The sequence below is a fragment of the Rhea americana genome, unplaced genomic scaffold (assembly GCF_003343005.1).
Source record: "Rhea americana isolate MKP2758 unplaced genomic scaffold, rheAme1 scaffold_383, whole genome shotgun sequence".
In the NCBI taxonomy this organism is placed as follows: Eukaryota; Metazoa; Chordata; class Aves; order Rheiformes; family Rheidae; genus Rhea; species Rhea americana.
Window position 1 is genome coordinate 366,277 of NW_028186516.1, and position 19,081 is coordinate 385,357.

General features: G+C 52.0%; 1 protein-coding gene across 1 annotated transcript; it reads right to left on the reverse strand.

Moving 5' to 3' along the window:
* Window positions 1–605: 605 nt before the first annotated feature.
* Window positions 606–16,716, reverse strand: ARHGAP25 (Rho GTPase activating protein 25). The gene is made up of 11 exons (XM_085313377.1): window positions 16,355–16,716; window positions 15,015–15,214; window positions 14,447–14,534; window positions 13,824–13,943; window positions 12,564–12,771; window positions 10,137–10,269; window positions 8,879–8,952; window positions 8,212–8,333; window positions 7,072–7,277; window positions 5,997–6,583; window positions 606–5,344 (listed from the first exon to the last, which is right to left on the reverse strand). The coding sequence occupies exons 1-11, from the start codon at window positions 16,413–16,415 to the stop codon at window positions 5,134–5,136; spliced, it is 2,010 nt and encodes a 669-aa protein (XP_085169503.1). The 5' UTR covers window positions 16,416–16,716; the 3' UTR covers window positions 606–5,133.
* Between the last annotated feature and the right edge of the window lie 2,365 nt (window positions 16,717–19,081).

A 19,081-nucleotide genomic window follows, 5' to 3' on the forward strand; every position in this document is an offset into this window, starting at 1 on the left:
TGACAGACATATGTATTGCATAAACATTCATGAGATAGGGGAACAGTGTTGCTCAGCCACAGCTCAGACATTTTTATGCATTACTAAATAAATGCCAGTGCAACGAGGTGGCTGACATGGTTCRTGTGATTCATCCTCGCTGCCTTACTTTCTGCACAGCAGCGGAGAAGCTTGACTCAGGTGGCTGCCCCAAGGTGTTCAGGGCCTCTTGCTATGCTGTAGGGTACCCAGGGCRGTGGATGTGACCTAGAGGTGTGTGTCCTTCTGGAGCAATGACCGGAGGCCAGGCAGGATATTTTAAGAAGTCTCAAATGACAGCGGGTAKCCACAGAGGGCAGCTGAATTGCATCGCTGTACCTGCCCTCAGCTGCTCTTCCACCAACAGCCAGCCCGATTTTCCAGCATGTGGGTTGCACGGAAGACCAGCGTCTTCACCCCTGACACTGCTGTTGTCAATGCTTAAGAAACCACTAGTCTAACGTTAATGAAAGGAAGGGTTATCTGGCAAGCCTCACTATCTAGCCATTATCCCAAATATTTATAGATTGATATCCAGAAGTCCTGACTCCTTTTCTGGATCTGCTTTATATCTGCTCTGCAAACACTTTTAAAGGCTTCATTATTTTTTTATTGAGTATTGGAGATGAAATCTGTGGCCTCATGGCTTGAGGTTCATCGGGCAGAAGGCCTAACTACTGTGGTTTGAGCTGCAAGTGCTGAGCACTCTGCCACAACCACCTTCGCCTTGCCTGGCCAGGGCACCGTAAGGCCCGCACCGATTCGGACACATCATCATGGCAATGGGCTGTTTGCTCAGACACCGTGGTTTTGAGGTCACATCACCACCGCAAAGAAGACAGGGAGCTAAGATGTGGGTCAGGTGAAAGAAAAAGCTCAGAGAAGAGCAGRGAATGGGACATGAATCACCTGAGCCCTAAACTAATGTCCAAAAAAAGTCCAGTATAGATGCAAACCACCTTATAGCTCTGTCTTTGGGTTATGTTGGGATGTCAGGATGCTTTGCTCTTGGCCACTCTTCCTGCGTGTTATCGCTGAGCAGCCTCACGAAATGGAAGAACGACCCTGCCACGATTTTATTTTTAAAAGCCATCCTGCTGCCATTATCTGTGGGGCTCTGTAGTTCRGTGAGCAGGAACAGTTCGGGGTGGATGACAGCAATTTAATCTCGTAGTGCTTTTCCATAACTTCTTGTGCCATCCTTGACCCTGCGCCAATGCCCCGACACTGCCAGCTAGGGGAAAGATGCAGCGTCGCCRAGCTCTGGAGCTGCTGATCCCCTGCCCCGCGTGCCGCGGGGGTGTTGCTTACCTCAGTGATAACAGCCCCAATTGATTGCAGGGGGCAGCACAAATAAACACACCAYGACCCTGAACTTTCTTGCATCAACAGGAGTCAGGAGCGAGCCCGGCAACAGCGACGGGGCCAAGTCCGACCAATGGTTTCTGCACAGATGCCACAGGCTGGGTCGCTCGATGGGGACAGCGAGGCCGAGGAGCTCCAGGGCTCATTGAGGCGAGGTGCTCCGTATCTCCAAAGAGCTCGGCATTTAAAAGCACGGACAGGGTTTCAGCAGGTGTCAGGAAGGCAAATGCATGTACAGGGAATCATCGGCAGATGTTGCAATCCATCCTGCAGGCTCTGGGAAGGGATGTGCAGGGCGAAGGTGTCACCAAAGGGATGGAAACCTGAGCTGCGCCCCGTGACGGCGCTCGTTAGGAGCAAGGTGAGTAGGGAGACAAGGCAAAACTGATGGGGAAAGGAGAAATGAGCCTCCCCTGTGCTCAGAAAGCAGATGCCAAGCTCATATTTATACTAATTTCTTTTAATAAGAGGTTAAAGCCCCATCCCTTCCTCCCCTAGCTGTTCTTTAGCTGCACTGCTTTGAAAATAGCTCTCTGGATGCAGCCACAGCATCACAGCCAGCTGAAGCGATTAAAAGAAAACATGCCCCCGCTCCAGTTCCCGTTATCGGTACATTGTGTGAAGAGGGTCTAAATATCGCATCATGTTTTTACGCGTGATAAAGCAAATTTTCAAAAGCGGCACTGGCAGCTGCCGACAGCATCCCTGTGTGCGAGGGCGTTCCCCCGTGCCACAAGGCCGTTCGGACGGGGTTATACATGGAAAACCCACGGCTTTTATTTGAAGCCTTTGCATGTGACAGGGGAAGGGATAAACGGGATGTTTCCCGCTCTCCAAGTCCGCTGCTCCTCGCATTTCTCTGCTCTGCGGATTCTCTGATGTCTGATAAAGGCTGAACCTGCTCGGGAGCCTTTCAGCCGCAGCATCTCTCCACTCTGCCCCCACGGCTTGCGGTTAGGGAGCTTGTGCTCAAATTTAGGTCGTTCAGGCTATTACCTGGTTGTCACATTCAGCCAACATTACTTTGCTTTTTCCAGGAATCGGCAGCCGGACAGGCATACACAGCATGAAGTTATAACCACGTTATAACCAACCTCCCAATTAATTGCTGAGCACCTCGATTTATGGGRATTACCTGGAGAGGAAACACTTGTAAAAGCAAGCTAACTACAAGAGGGGTAACTTATTGCTAGATACACTGGTGAACAGTCATTTGCACAAACAGTCTCAATTTGGCAGTCTTTTCTTACCAAAGACAGCCTGTTTTGGGGATATCTTTCAGCTCCTGTGTAAAGGAAGGAGGAACTGTGTTATTCAGTCATTCTGGGGGAGAACAATGTGTTCTCGTTGTTTTTCTCTCATTTGCATAAACTGTCCTAAATAACAGCTGGATGCTTTTCCTGCACGTCCACCTCGCCTCCCACAACTTGCTATTTTATGCAATAGGCAAGCTAAAAAAAGAAAGTAACTATCATGCCAAAAATGCAACTTTGATAAAATATGAGGGGAAAAGTCAGCATAAGTGTGACTGGCTGGGGATCCAATGAGAATAACATGGGAAGGATAATTTTGTTTTCTTGCCTCTCACACCTACCAAACCTTGACGGCTGGATACACTGAAGCCAGTGTCTAAGAACGATAGAACAGATTTTTGCTCTAACACAAGGAACGCTAGGCAGTGAGAGCAAGACTGGAATTATATCCTAGAAGATATCTTATTTTCACTGCATTATGCATAGTTGAGTGGGTCTAGATGCAGGAATTTCCAGACCACCTGACCTCCTTGGAAAGTCTATCTTGTAAATATGACCACTGTAAACACTCCACATTTTAATGGGCAGAATATCTTCAAAGTAGCTACTCTGCTGGTCGAAAACAGATGTGGCTTGATAGAGGTTCTTGCAGCCTATCTGCAAAGGAAGTGGAGGAATGCACAGTTTATACTAAAGTAACGTGCACTTGCCCTAGTCTCAGGGACTTCTGAGGCTCAGCCAAGGCTTTTCAGGTCATTACGATCTGCTGCAGTCAGCGTGGGAATTATTTGCCTCTTCACACTTCTGATCTTAAAGGAAAGGAGCATGTGGCATTCCCAGCCCAGATGGTCACGTTTCGCTTTGAGCCAGGCCTGTGCCGTGCGGGTCCGATGGACAAGTTTCTCCCGAACATCCTGCTGCTCACGTGCCTCCACACACACTCGCAGAGCTGCCGTGAAGGAAAGGCAGAGTCCTTGTTTCAAGGACTTGGTTCAAAACTCCTTCACATCTCTATTTTTCTCCTTCTGTTCCCATGAAGGCTGTAGGCTGGGATGATGTTGTGGTTTGCATCTTACCCTTGTAACAGAGACACGGGAAAGGTTTTCTTGCAAATTCCCGCTTCTTTTTCCTACGCCAAACGCATCCAGCAGCATTGCTGTCAGTGAAGGCCAGTTCACTGGCAGGCGGCGAGAGACAAGCAGCCATAGCGACGCATTTACAAACAGCCAAAGTGGTAACACAAGGTCTTTGAGTCCAGTTAGTCCTTACGCTTGATGGGGAGAGTCGCAGCATCACAGCTCCGGTGCAAATCAAGGTGACCAAGGGAATTCTAACCTACACTGACCGAATGATGAAAAACAAAAGCGAAGGCGGTAGATAAGTTCAGATCTGTTATTCTGTGAAAACCGTCTCCCAGGGAAACTGGTAGAAGCCTCACTTTCTGTAATGAGTAAAGCTCCTGAAAGACTCGTTTAGTATGACGAGCTCCATGTATAAATGCTTGGAAGTGATGCTCCAAGGCTTCAGCAGCAGCTGTGCCAGATTATACATAACACAAGGCTATAGGAAACAGTGATCTAAAACAACTGAACAGCAATTTAACTAAATAGGTTTTTATGATTTATCATTCTGCTCAGACCATTTGTATCTGTAGCCTTAGCATTGATGAGTCTAGCACAACACATCATAATGAGTGACCTTGCATTAGTCCTCTTCTTGGCAGATCAGAAAGCCTGTCTGATCTTCACYGAATTGGTAAGGTTGGAAGGGACCTCTGGAGATCATCTAGTCCAACCTCCCTGCTCAGCAGRGTCACCTAGAACAYGTTAGACAGGGTTGCATCCAGGCAGGTTTTGAGTATTGCCAGAGAAGGAGACTCCACAACCTCTCTAAAGGTTGTGTCTAAGGGTTGTGTAGAGCGAGAGTCTTCTCTCACTCCATAGGAGCAATAATGAGGCACATGTGTTAGCCTGAACGTCTTGACCTCGTCGCAGAGGGTGCCTYGCAGCGCAGTGTCCAGGCACACCAAAGAGGCTACGCCACCTCAGACCGGGGGGCTTTTCTGCCTCCCCAGTTCCAGGATTTACAGTCTTTTTGTTCCACTCAAAACACTACGATATCTTCAACAAGGAGACAGCCGAATGACAGGAAGGTCACTTTCTTGTTTATTTCTGTTAAGTATAATATATATTTAACCTAAAATCCTATTACATTCTGGTTGAGCAGCAAAAAGTAGTGGCCTGTTGTACAGGTAACTTGAGCAGCCAGAGGAGGGCTTAAAAAGTAAAATAAAGCTGAAGAACGGTTTTGAAATTTCCTATTTCAGAGTGTAAACCAATCTCTAACTTCTGGGCTCCTTCCTCCGAACCAGCCCGTGATCTGTAACAGGACACTGGCCTATACAAGTCCCTGGCTCTGATCCTGCTAGGCAGTTCCTCCAAACGCTAAACCACGCAGCTGCATTTTATGTCTGCGCACATCCTTCAGGTGTCTTCTCCTAGTTGTTTTTGGCRTTGGCTTTGCTCTTGGATTGGGCAAAGTTCTTTATCTCCTCCTCAAGTATTTTGTTTTTCTTCTCCATGTCTTCCCGTGAGCGTTCCATGTCCATCAGCTTTTGTTCCAGTTCCTCCGACTTCTTCTTCTCCCTCTCAATGTCCTGGTTCAGTCTCACCACCTTGGCCCAGACTTCGTAGTTTTCCTTCTCAAGGCTGCAAAGAGAAATGAAAAGGARCATGAAAAGATCTGAGCTGGAAGAGCGTTAGGAAGGCATCTGCCTCCTTACCAGTCGGTCCTCCATGTCATTAAGTGATTAAATAATTCAGTGCTGCCATCCTGATCTCCAGGCTACTCCACCAGCTGCAGAATTGATTTCCTCCACCCTGGGAGGTGCCTAGCAGCACTGGGGTGTCTGGTCAAGAACAGTGGCAGTGTTTGAACCTAAATCTCTCTYCCCTGCCCCTTGATGACCACATCACGTAATGCAATAAGCACAGTACATGCAACGTGTAACAATATCTTAACAGTATCTGAAGCTATAGTAACACTAATGGTTACAACCATATGATGCTATAATAATGGTACTACCGAATTCTGGACAGTATAATGATATAATATTGTAATAATAACAATAATTATGACCATATAATTAATAGCAATAATTATGACCATATAATTATTGTAGAATTAATGAGTCTACAGAACATGAGCATTACTACACTATAATACTACATCGTAACCTTAGTCACTAACATAATACACTGCATATTATTACTGGTAGATAATTCTGTGAACTACTAGTATTGTAATATACAGGCTGAAGACTTCACACTCTGCAGAAGGTAGCATTTGACAGTGTGTTACCTTTTAATTTGCTCTTCGTAGTTATTTTTCTGTGCTTCCATTTCTTTTTCCAGCCTCAGGATCACGCTCTGCAGGAACTCCTTGCTCTCCTGACCAGGATCGCAAACCTCGGCTGGGCTGCTGGTGGGGCTGGCTATTTCTTTCGGCTGATGGCTGGGGCTGGGGCTCGGTAGGAATTGCTTATCGGAACTGCTGCTCGCCGTGCCGGGGCTGGAGCCTTCCCTGCTTTCCGCCTGAGAGGTAGGTACGTTATCAGAAGCTGAAGCGCGGTGAAGGTCAAGCAGCTTAAAAAGATCATGAGACAATGTTCTCTTATGTCCATCAGGGAGCCTAGAAGGCACGCTGGTTCCTGGGGAGGATTTCCAAAAATCACTGCCAAATATGTCGCTTTTGTCATTGCTGCCTTTCTCTCCCTGAGAAGCAGTTGTCAGGAAAGATTTCCTGTTAGGTAAAGTCTGAGTTCTTTTCCTAGACTGCATTTTCCACATTCCCAGGGTATCTTTGGATTGTTTCACATCATTATCTTCTCCAGGCACACTTGAACTCRCAGCTGGTCCAGTGGCACTGCTGGCACTCGGGTCGTCTCCCTGAAAAACAGACCTATGACATTAAACTATCTTCACCCGGTTGTGTTCGCAGACATAGGTTGCAGGGATTACAGAAACTGCAGTATTTACAAAGGTCACATTTTAATGTGTGAGCAAGAATGGCCAAAAGTTTTCCATAAAAAATGATTTTGGCTTGAAGTGTGCTTTCTACTAAAAAGAGCTATTTGCAGAGAATAGCTCTTTCTGGACAGCATTTTCACTTCACCAGCATGAACTGAAAAGGTTTCATCTGTTCTGCCTTTTAGCTAAAAAGCTTTAGGAGTTTTGATTTTTTCCCAGAAGAGTAAAATTTCCACAGGAAAGAACTCATTTTCCTGACATAGATATTCCAGAGGTGACAATTACAGATCTTTAGCCTATTAATAGCAAGTGCTCTTAGTGGCTTGCAGACCTGTTAGATCACACAATAATTGACCAGCCCCTTCTTAAAACCACTGCTGCCCATTTCTCCAAGGATCTAGTCTTACCATTTGCCTTCGGATCAGACTCTCTGTCCTGGACACGGCAGGGTCTTCTGCAGCATCCCAGCCCACGGAGCTGCGTGGCACGGGGGCTTTCTTGAAGTCATTATTTTTTTGGGTAGGTGGAGATGGCAGAACATCTTTGGATGCAGGAAAGAGGTCTGCGTGGTCACTTATCATCACAGTCATCACTTTCTGGATCTGTGGTGTGCCTGGAACAAGGAAGAGATCTGTCAGCAGCGACCACAACGCGGCGAGCTTTCTTTTCCCCTGGCTTTTGCATTTTGAGATTGGTCTTTCTGGTATCCGAGAGGGAGAGGCAGACAGAAATGTAGGGGAACACAAGGAGCATGATCATAAAACCAAAGCAAGGGGTGATTTTTGTATCACACTGGAACAGCAACCAAGCTTTGAATCCGCTCAGCCAAACCAAGCCACAGATGCACTCAGCAGGCAAGCCACAAGCATCGGTTATTCCACCGGATGGCTGAATACTGTCAACAAAAGAGTTTGGGAGGTCAGGAAGGAATTTATGTCATCCTTTTAAACCAGGCACCTGGCCTCGGGTACTTTTYTTCCAAGCATGCAATAAATGTTATTAAAAACACAGCAGAGCTGAGGGACTGTGTGAAAATCCCCCTCTGGGGAGAGCATGGGATGTAACTCATGCATGAGCGTGTGGACCATTTGTACACGAATGACCTTCAGAGTCAGGAATCATCACACAGAGCAGGGAAATCTTTGGCCTTAAAACATTTCTTCTCCTAGTTCTGGTGTCCCTGTCCCTTGCCCAAGGGATTACATTGTTTGGCTCACCTAAGCAGTTATTTGTTTGAGTTTCCCTTGTTTCTTCAGGAAGAATTTCACACGGTGACTTCACCATCTTCCTCAAGATTTTGGAGTAATCAATGGAGAGAACGCACAGTTCAGCTCCTAGGGTTTCTTTACCATAGACATCTTTGTAGCCCAACTGATTAGCTGTGGCTTTACGCTGCCCAGCTGTATTACTGTGCCCAGACACGTGTCTGGCTTATATCCATAGGTCCACCTTAGAAAACTTTAAATTTTAAGACTTTGGATGCAGCTATCTGAGTATTTCAGTGCATCATGTACTCCTACGTCAATCATTCCAGAAGTCCCTTTTACCTTTCATAATAATCGCAGGATCCCCTATCTTCGGCCTGATGAGATTCACTCCGATCACCGTTGCCAAGTTATCCACGCTCATCTTGTTGACGCTAGAGTTCAACTGTATTTCGTGTAGAAACCTGCCAGAATCCAAGGGCAAAAATTCCAAGTCAGAGAAGAAACACTCCTACACGCAGGCTGTTATAAAATCCTGATAATCTGTCTCGTTCTTCTGCTAAACCCCAAGGACAGAAAAATATATGTCCCATATAACTGCACTGGAGCTTTGTCTCGTGTCAGTAGAAAAACTGCCATGTGATGAACTGCTGGGTTCTCCTCTTCCCAAAAGGAAAAAATATCTAATTGCAGTGCCAGAGAAAAGATCACACATCACCCAGGGCCAAGCTGGGTGAACCTCAATGGTTTCGTTGTAAAAGACTTAGGCTAAAATACTGCACTTCCTGTGAATTCTCATGGCTTACAAGTGAGTTTGGGGACTTTGGGGTGGACATTCATGCTCAGACCTCCTTAATGTGTTCATCCCACGGTGTGAGGCTCTCTCTTTACGATGGTAGGGATCTGCTGGAGAGAGCTCTCTCTGGAGGAGTCAGCTTTGGCCTTGAGGTGACATTTTTACTCAAGAGCAAGAAATCTGAGCTATTTTTACCTTATGCAAAGGACCGACCTGCAGATATAGCTGAGGAGGTTGTAGTTGTCTCGGGGAAGGAGGGACAGCTGCTTCAGTAGTTCCTGATGGCCCTAAATGCAAGTTAAGAAACTCTGTAAAGATTCACATATGAATTCACATATATGGATTGCAAACTGTCTCTTGGTCGCTCCGGTCCATCCCTGCACAGTCCCACCTCTTGATATTTGCTCGCTTTGGAAATGAAATCCAGACATTTCTTTAGGACACCCACCATGGACCTGGACAAGGTTTGACATGAGGCCCAGCAAGAAGCAGCTGGTTTCCCAGCATCGCCGCTGCCAGGGCAGCGCAGGGGAAAGCAGACTTTGGTCCAGCACAGCACATGCGTGCTGAGCCCTTCCGAAAGAGCTGAGCACAGGTAGTCTCAAAGGTAATGAGATGTTTTTCTATTTGTGGAGGTGTATTTGTTTACATTTCTTGTATACCAATATTTATGGCGCTTCYGATCCAAAACATCCTGATGGGAAACCATCTGCAAGAAACACTTGCCCTTGAAACATAGGTGCAGGGCTGAACGTGGGGGTTCCTACTACTCACGCTGCTAGGGATGAAATCTGCCCTGTTCTTTTGCTGCATACTTATGTTTCTGTATATATGAACCATACCCACGAGCGTTTTCTTGGGGGACGAGGGAGCTTCTGGTCTATTAAAATAAAGTGTTAGTAAAAGATTGCTCCTGTGTGCTTCTCACTTCTCTCATTCGCTCCCAAATCCCCACTTCCTTTCTCGCTCTCGCCCTGAGCCCCTCCACCAGCTCTGCTCGGGGTGATAGCTGCTGCAGGATGTTGCACTTCCTTCCTCTCCTGCTTTTCACACCCTCCACTTGCTGCAAGGGCTCAACTAAAAGAGAAACCAAGCAGCTCTGAGATTTGCCCCTGAAGCTTAAGCTGTAAAGCAGATAAGTCCATGTCCTCAGGTTGGGAAACCCCACTGGCTTTGGGAGATTTCCTCTTCTTTATTTTATTTTATTTTATTTTATTTTATTTTATTTTATTTTATTTTATTTTATTTTATTTTATTTTTTGCCAGGTTCAAGCCTCGTGACTGCACACCAGCCCTCGTGGTTCAGCTAACCAGACTCCCGCTTGCAGAAGTGAAACTCCGAGAAGGGCCGGCAAGAGGCTGCGCGGAGCCGCCCGCTGCCGAGCGGCCGCGGCTCCGGCTCCCCGAGCGCCGCCGTTAAAACGCGGTTCGTTCCCAGGCCAGGAGGAGCTAAACGAACGCCCTTTCGTACCTTGCTCTCGTCCGCATCCAGCGCTTGCCCGCACAGCAGGAAATCCTCGTACTGCGCCCAGGGCACGGCGGGCTCGGGGAGCTCCCGCAGGTAGAGCTTGAGCAGCGAGGCCACCGTGTGCACGTCCGTGTCGCTGTAACGCAGAAGGAGCCGCTCGAGCCCWGCCCGAGAGCAGACCCTGGCCCGGCACCGGGGGACAGAGCTGAGCTCCCCAAAGAGATCTCAGCAGGGAGGACGAACCAAGCTTGCGAAGGGGGGAAAAAAGCTCCTGGAGGACYGCGGCCCCGCTTCGGGAACGGGCTCAGCCCCCGGGAAAATTACTGCCTGCCGGGGACTTTCCGCACCGCAGGGCTGGCATGTCCCCGGTGACCGTACGCGGGCCGAGCCCTCCCGGCCCTCTTTGGCAGGCGCTCCCCGCGCCGCGCAGAGCTGGCGAAGCTCGCCCGGGCTTTTAAGATTAACAGCAATTACTGAAGATGTTYTGCTAGGACAGATGTTTGCAGCTTCGCATACCATGTAGTTTACATTATGTCAAAAGGACACTGTCAAGATTGTCAGCCTCTCATTTGACCCACCTTGAAGTCACTAAACTGTTGGAAAATTCTAGCAAAAATCCTCCAGGTCATTTATTTTTAGGATTTGTTGTGCCTTTTTTTTTTTTTTTAATATTATTATTATTAACTAACCCACGTAGTCAGGAGGAGTTTTTTCGAAGCTGTCTTTTCGTAGAGCCTAACAAAACGCCCCATTAGGAGTCCTTGATGCTCAGGCTGCATTTGCCTGGGCCACGGCGCCCACGCCAGCCCAAACAGGCCGGGGCCGGGAGGAAGACTCTGCACCGCCTCCGATGGCTGCGGCCGTCCTTAACAGCCGAGCCAGCGAGCTGCCAGTCTCGGTGTCATGGGGGGAAGCCCGGCTTGGCCCGAAGCCGTGTTACCTGCTGCTCCGCAGTTGCGGGACGCTGTATTCCCAGCRAAAGCCTCACCTCCAGTTTTAACCACTGGCCATTCCCACTCCCTAAAGCTCCCAGGACATTTGCTGTCAGAGCAAAYGTCCTGTGCGGTTGAACTCAAGGGTGCGTTTTGCTCAGACTGCCCAACTTTGGTCTAGGTGCTGTAGCCTCAGGGTTGTTCTGCTYTTGCTTCCAGGTGGGACATGGAAAATAACTCACGAGTCCTTTTGCTCTGATTTTGACGGTCTCACCGGGAGCTTTGTGGAAGAAGCAGAACATCCCTGTGCCCCAAACTCCCACAGTTTTGAGGATGAGCATCTGTAGGGTTTAGATAAGAGTCAGGAAATGACAGTAGTTGCACCTCCTTAAATCCTAGCCCCAGTGTCAAATCTCACAGCTCCACCTGTATAAGCTGCCAGGGCTCCACCACGTGCTGCATGACCAAGGGAAATACCGCCTGCGGTAAAAGCAAAGTGCAGAGGTGCAGGAGGTAAGAGGAAAGCAAAGTGTGGCACGAAACAGCGGGGGAAGAGCTATTCATTTGACTTAATAGTTTGGCAAATAYATGGGTTTTGACACTGCTATCTCAGCCACGTGACAGTCCCTGGTCACAGGTAAGATGGTCTGAAGGTGGGAAGACGGTGCTGCCRACCGAGCCAGCGCCTCGTGGCATCCAGGTGCTCTGTTACCGGCCTCCCCAGGTCCCACCTCCATGAGAAAAAGTTCTGTGGTCCGGGACAGGCCTGGGAATGCAGAGACAAGCTCTCCGGAGGGCGGCTCAGGGAAGCTGCTCTGCACGAAGCCTCCTTCCCCAAACCGGGGAGCCGAGAGCAAGGGGCCAAACCCCGGCTCGGCAGGGCCGGGAGGAGGACCACCTTGTCAGCCGTAAGGAGGCACCTTCAGAGCTTGGGCAGCTGMTCTGGAAGCAATCACGGGGCTTTACAAGGAGCTGCAGCTGCCTGCTCCCCTTCTCTCATTTTTGCAGGGGGCATGGCAGGGGCAGGAGCTGCAAGTCTCTCTCTACAGCATCTCACTGTGCTCTCGAAGGAGCCACATCCCAGGGCCGAGGAGCTTTGCGGGGGCAGCCAGCTCTCTGCTAGCTTTGGGGAAGCCACGAGGAAAGCAATTCTACCTTCAGCGCTAGGACRTTTTGTGAAGTCTTTCACGACCCTCTGTTTGCTCTCCTTTTTCTAAACCTCCTCCTTATACAAACCCAAGCTGGTGCGGGCAGGAAAGCAGGGAGCTGTCTGAAGCGTGAACCTTGGAGAAGGACAAGGGACAACCCTAAACTCTCTTTTTACATCAACCTAATGTCAGCAGCTGGGCTCCCCACCTGGCATGCACCACTCTACCTTTGCATGTGCTTTGGGTTTCTGCTGCATCTCTCCTTGCTGAGCCCCTCTGGACTTGCTGGGGGTTCAGCGGGCTGTTTTACCCCAGACTTCAGGGCGCAAAAGGGGGGAATCCAGCATTACCAGTCAAATGATGGCCTTTCTCCAGCATCGAACGCATCCCGGAGCCGTTTCACCAGGTTGTCTTGGCCGGGGAGGCGGAAGATGCCCTCCTCGCTCRTGCCGTGCTCCCGGATGAACTCCGCGCACTTCTCCACCAGGATGGGGACCTGGTGCTGCCCAAACTTCTGCTCGTAGGCCATGGTCTCTGCCAAGCGCTGACCGAACACAGCTAGGGAAAGGACACGCGGGTTAAAAGCTTTGCTCCAGGGCAACGAGCAACGCCATCGCCCTGTTAAATGATGGCTCCACGGAGGGAGGCTCTAACCCCTTATTTTGACTCTGCTGCCATATAAATTTCYGCAGCAGCTCTGACGTGCCAAGATTAGGGTTTGGCTTGAGCAGAAAAATTCTTCAAGCTTTTCTATCTTTGCTTCCCAATCGTCCTGGTGGATGATCCCTCCTTGCAAACCTTTAGCGCTGCCCAGCATCTGGCCAACAGCACTGGAGTCGTCTTACCTACCGCTGCGCATCAGGCAGTACCTGCTTTTCTTCCGAACAGCGAAGAGCCGCAGCAGAGAAGAAAGAAATGGGGAAAGCAAAGAGGCAAGCGCARCGGCGCTGGGAGGGAGCCTTGCAGAGGCTTGGGGCTGCGGGTCTTACTTATTTAGCTGCTTTCCTTCCCTCTCTCCCTCCTATTGCGCCCCAAAATCTCCCTCGTGCGAGCAAAAGCAGTATGTTACAGCAGGCAGTGCCTTTCCTGYGCAGCAAGGGCTTTTTCCTCCCAAACCCGCAGCAGAAGAGCAGCTCGAGGGGGGCATGCAGCAGCCCCCGTCCCAGCCCTTCCTCCGCAGAGCCTGTAGCATGCTGACAGCAGCAAACGTTTTAAGGCAAAGGCTCCCAGGTTTTAACGGCAGAGGGTCCGTCGGCCCGCTGCCGTATTTTGTCCTGGCAGCGCCTGCTCGGTGTGTTCGCTTCATGCTCCAAAGGCTGAAATACTCCCCGCGTAGCCTCCTCCGGATCAGTATAGCGTTGGTAAACGCTTGTGCCGGGAACCGTGAGGCTTGTCAGCGCCCGCCTGCTTGCAGGGGCAATTTATATGAAGACGGGAGCTACCGACCCCRGTGGGGAGCAAGAAACCAAGAAGGTGAAAGGCAGGATTTTGGTTTTTTGKTTTTTTTGGTGCTTTATTCCCGGCTCTGTCACCGACCTGCCGAACAGAAGTTGTCCTTGACATTGGCACTTAACGTACTTAAGCATTAAGCTGCTCCCGCTCCCCGTTACCTCCCGAGGCCGAGCCCAGCACTCTGCGGATCGACTTAACCCACTCCTCCATCTCGGCCTGCGAGTTCGCCATGAGCACGCACGAGTCCTGTCCGAGTCGGGTCTGGTCGCCGGCGACCCCTGCGAAAAATGATCATTTCTAAAGGGCATTGGAGGAGAGAAAGCCTAAACACGAGTTCGTTCCCTCACTAATCCCCAGTTTCCCTGCGAAAGCAAGCGGCGCTCTTGCATTTTGCTCGTGCCRAGGCGATTCAACGAGGGAACAAAACCCGCTGAAGATCACGGCGAGGGAAGCGTCCTCCCCTGGCGCCCGCGCCGAGACCGGGCTCGCGGCCCCGGCGGTGACACGGCGCTGACGCGCCGGTAGCAAGACGTCGGTTGTCACGTGCCGTGCAACGCTGCGCAGACGCTCAAAATACGGGGGAGCAAAACGGCAGGCGGACTCTGTTATCGAAAGGAAATGAAACCAAACCACGAAAACGTTCTTTTCCGATTGATTTTTGGAACCGCTCCATCGGGGCTCGAGCGAGACCCGGCCCCAGCAGCCTCCCCGAGCTCGGACATCTCCGGTCCAGGCAAAAAGCACGCGGGAAAGCGGAGCCGCAGGGTGCTCGCAGCCTCACCCGGGATGATTTCGAAGATGAACTTCCCTCCTTCCTCCGGGGAGCCGGCCACCTCCCTGATGGTGCTGCCCTGCAGCGACACGCAGCCCTAGGGCCGAGGAGAGCGGGAGTTGCAAACACCCGTTTCGTGTCGCCTCCTCAGCCCTTGAGACCAGAATCYTCCATTTAAACCAGTTTCAGGAGCTGATGGGTTTTTTCCTCATTGCAAAGAAAAGAAAACCTTGTAAACAAACAAAACAAAAATAGCTCAAGCAATAAGGGACACTTGAGCGCTGTTTTTTTTCTGATGAGCTGGTGCTCAGGCCGAGAAAACTGGTTATATTAGTACGTTATATTATACTTTTTTCTTTTCCCTTTTATTTGTTTTTATCCCCTCTTGGGAGCAGAAAAACAAAGACCCGAGGAGAGAGGATACAGCAAAACACCGGAGTAAAAACGAAACTTGTTCCTCTTACAGAGTCCCTGGGGGGGGAAAAAAAAAAACCCAGCGCCCGTGGGAGAGGAGCGGAGAAAGGAAGCAGGGAGGGGAGGGAAAAAAGGGGAGGAAACCGCGCGCCGCCCCTCGCACCTGCGGCTTGGCCTCGTCCTCGTCCTTGTAGTAGTAGAGCTGCTGGCCCTTGAGCACGAAGTAGCGCTGCTGCCAGTTCTTGACGATGGAGCGCTGCTTCTTGAGCCAGCCGATCTTGAGGGGCCGCTCGAGCGGGCCGGGGGAGGCCGGGCGGGCGCCGGCGGGCGCCGGCTCGCCCGTCATCACGCTCTTGGAGCGGGCTGGCGGGAGGAAGAGAGGGACGGGGCTGGCGGCGGGACGCGGGGCCCCGGGGCGGCGCTGCCCCGCTGCCGCCGCGGGCCGCGTTAGCGGAAGCGGCTGCAGCCGCTCTCGGGGTATGCTTCCTTTTTCCTGCGTGGGAGTAATCGTCTTGCAATTGCAAGCAAGAAGAAAATCAGTAGCTATTTTTTTTTGBGATGGTAGCATTTTTTTTTTTTTTTCACACCCTCCCCTGCAAACTGATTGCAGCGGCGGTAGCTGGACGGCCACTCAGAAAAACACCCCGTCGGTCTCGGGGGGGCTCGTTGCCCGGCATTGCCGAAGGGCTATTCCTGCAGTAAGGCAGGAAAAAAAAAAAAAAAAAGCACCAGTGCAGGTTTACCGGGCAGGAAGGTGCTGCTCCCCGCCGCATCGCGCAGACGGGCTCGGGGCCGTGGCGGCGCCCGCCGATTTGCCCGCGGCAGCCGGATCCCTGCAGCATCTGTAGGTGCTTCTGCAGCACTGAATGCCCCTGGGGAGGGATTACTCGGAGAGACGGGGGGGACGCCGCGGGCTGTCCCGGCCCCACGAGCTGCAATTATTTTCCGGAGGCGACTCYGAAGCGGGAGTCAGCGCACGGAGCTGCGCAGCGGCAACCTCCTTTCGGGGGGATAAAAGCAGCACGGCTCTGCCGCCTCCGGCAGCTGGGACTTCGCTGCGAAAGCATCGCTTGCAAAAAATACGGATAATTTAATTGCAAGCAGATTTGCTGGCAAGAAGCAGTTCCCGAGAACGAYGCCGGCTCGGAAGAGCTCAGCGCCGCAGACACCGTCTCCCCGCCGCAGGGAGAAACGAAAAGCCGCAACGGCGTAAAGCTCGGCGTGGGCCCRAGGAAAATTCACGGCACGCCCGGGCATCCTCCCCGGCCGCGCTCCGCCGCCGTCGCTTCCCAGTATCTTTGCAAATTTGGCGAGCGATTTGCAATCTGCCCCGCGCCCAGGCCAGCGGCGGGTTTCGGGTCCGGGCCGCGCTCGCCGTCGCTGCCGGTCGGGGTGCCGGCACCGCCCGGAGCGGGGTCCCCGGCAGCCCCGGCCCGCGGCTCGCGCCTCGAAGGCCCCAGCTCAAGCAGAACCGTTACGGGCATAAAGCAGCAGGAACAGTACCTATTTTTGCAGCATCCATTTTCAGGTTGAAATCCCAGTTCCGGGGCAGCTTGAGGGACATTTTGGACGAGGAAGTGGGGAGGAGGGGGTATTTTGGGTTGTTTTTTTTTTTTTTTAAGGGAGACACGCTTAGACTGGTTGAAACGACGCTCTCGGAGTCCTGCGGGAATCCTGCGCCTGGGGCTCGATCCCTCGCTTGCGGAGCGACAGCGTGATGAAGGGCGATCTGCTAACGTCCTTCCTCCTCCTTCCTTCGCGAGCGGCTGTAAGCAACCCCATAAAAGTACCTTCCTGCCCTTCTCCTTTTCCGCAGCGCTCTCCCTTTCGCTGCCCCCGCTGCGACGTACGCGATTTGCCTTTTTTTTTTTTTTTTCCCTTTTCTCCCTTCGATTCCGCCTCAGTCCCGCCAGTTCAGAGGCCCCGAGGCGGCCGCGGCCGGTGCCCGGGCTGCTGCGCGGCAGCGGCGCGGCGCTTTCGTGCGCACCTCTCCGCCTTTGAGGAAGTGCGTGTGCTCTTCCGCRCCGCCGTTTGCCTGCGGCCGGAGGCTGCAGCCTGGCAGAGCGGCAGGGATGGCACGGTTATGCTGACATATACATTATGCTATATGCACGGTACTGGTTTATACTGGTAGGGCTTCCCACGGGGTTGCAAGCGCTGGCACGGTTTCCTTTCCGGCGCTGTCAGTGCTGGGCGACCTGCGTGAAGTTCAGCTCGGTGGCTTACGCACCTCGTGCCAAGATGCACCCAAAAAGACTGCAAGACGTGGGGAAAAAAATAAATGAAATAAAATAAAATAAAATAAAATAAAATAAAATAAAATAGAATAAAATAGAATAAAATAGAATAAAATAAAATAAAGGAAATCCCCGACTTGCCAAGGTGCGTGCACGCTGCAAGCCCCCGTGGCCGCGCGCCCCGGGACGCGCCAGCTCAGATATCCCCAGTCTCACATATTCCACCGCCAGAAGCCCTGGAAACGTGACGGCGTGAGGCAGCGTGGAAAGCGGAGCCCTCGCGACGGAGCAGCCCGTCACGCTCAGCCTCGGCACCCGCGCCTGAACTGCAGTAACCCCCAAATCCCGCTTTGCMCCCAACCGGCCTGAATTAGCCCCGTTTTCCTCCTACCGCCGGCAAAGCGCTCCACGAGCGCCCCGGCAGTCAGCACCCCTTTTCCTTTCATTAACAAGCTGCAGAAGGGAGGAGGAGCCCGGTTCTCGGTTCGCTGCTTTTTCCACCCCGTTTTTACGAGCCCCCTCGGCAGCCTCCGCCCGCCCTCCGCCGCCTGCCCGCGCCAACAGGATGTCGGGCAGCACCTTCCGCGCCGTCGGAAAGGAAACCGCGGGCGCCGCAGCCCGGCTTCGGGCAGCTGGGGCCCCCCCCCGCCGCCCCGCGGCACCCCGGCTCGCCCCACGGCACCCCGGCTCGCCCCGGCGCCGCGGGCCGGCGGGGCTCCCGCGTCCGCACGGTGCATGCGCCCGCGGGCGCGAAACGTCCCTCTCGTTTTGCAGGTGCGACACGTCCCTCCGCCGGGGCGTCCTGCTCGCGCCGGCGCCGCGGAGAAAGCCCTCGGCGAGCTCCTGGAGCGCCGGGGCCGCRGCCCACGAGAAAAACTCGCTGGGCGGCTGCGGACGGAGCGATTTGGGGCTCTAGGGCAAACTTTTGCAAGCGCCCTGCCGCTCCCCCTTGCCGAGGAGGGGATCGGCAGCCTTTCCTCACTATCGACCATCCCCACCGCAAGGGCCTCGAGGCTAACACCTCCTCTACGAGAAAATCCAGCACTGCACTCGGGCTCGCCACAGCTCCTGTTTATACGCAAGCGCCGGGGCTCAGATTACTCCTACAAAAAAAAAAGTAGAAAAGAGCATTTAAAATAGACTGATCTGCTTTAAAGAGCATAGAGAAAACAGTTCTCGGTGTCTCCCCAACCATCCAGTGGACAAKGGAAAGTTATTTTGCTCAAGACGCTCCAGACTGGGAGCCAGATCRGGCAGCTCTGCCCCATTTGTGAGCAGGACGAATAAAACTCCCGTACAGATAATGGAATTTATATTTATTTAACAGTAACATATAGTATATAAATAGGGTAAATACTTTAAAATATACAGTATATCACATTTGGACATTCGGTCAAAGAAAGGCAACTCTACATGTGTAGCTAAAGCATTAATCAAAGGAACAACGCACAGAGAAAGAAGCAGATGGYGTAAACACATCAGAGCTGGAGAACAGGAACGCACAAGATCACAGCGGCACAAAACGCAGCTCCGGGGCTGGTACAGCAGGCAGAAACCACAGGCGATCTCATGTGATAATTTTGGCCACGAAACGGGAGCCACGTGCCYGGGGGAAGCTCGCAGGAGCATCCCCAGGTCGCCCTAGCTCCCAACCTGCCGTCCCATCCGAGCTGCGGCAGGGCTCGGGGTTTTTATTTATTTTTATTTTTTTTGCAAGGCTTAACGAGAGGAAAACAAGCGCAACGTCTCAGCAAGGAACCGGCTGCCGGCCCCGTCGCAAGTGGACGCGCTGCTCAGCGCGGGGCGCTAAGCCGTTTACGCGGAGCTTTACTCTTCGCTGCTAGGAAGGAAGCAAAAAAAAAGGAGGGAAGGAAAAAAAAAAAAGCCCCCAAAGCTGCGGGCTCATCAGGAAAGCCACCACGCGTCTGCTGCTGCTGCTGCTCTCCCAACCCTCCGAAGCCGCCAAACGCGCCTGCTTTGCCCTCCAGCGTCC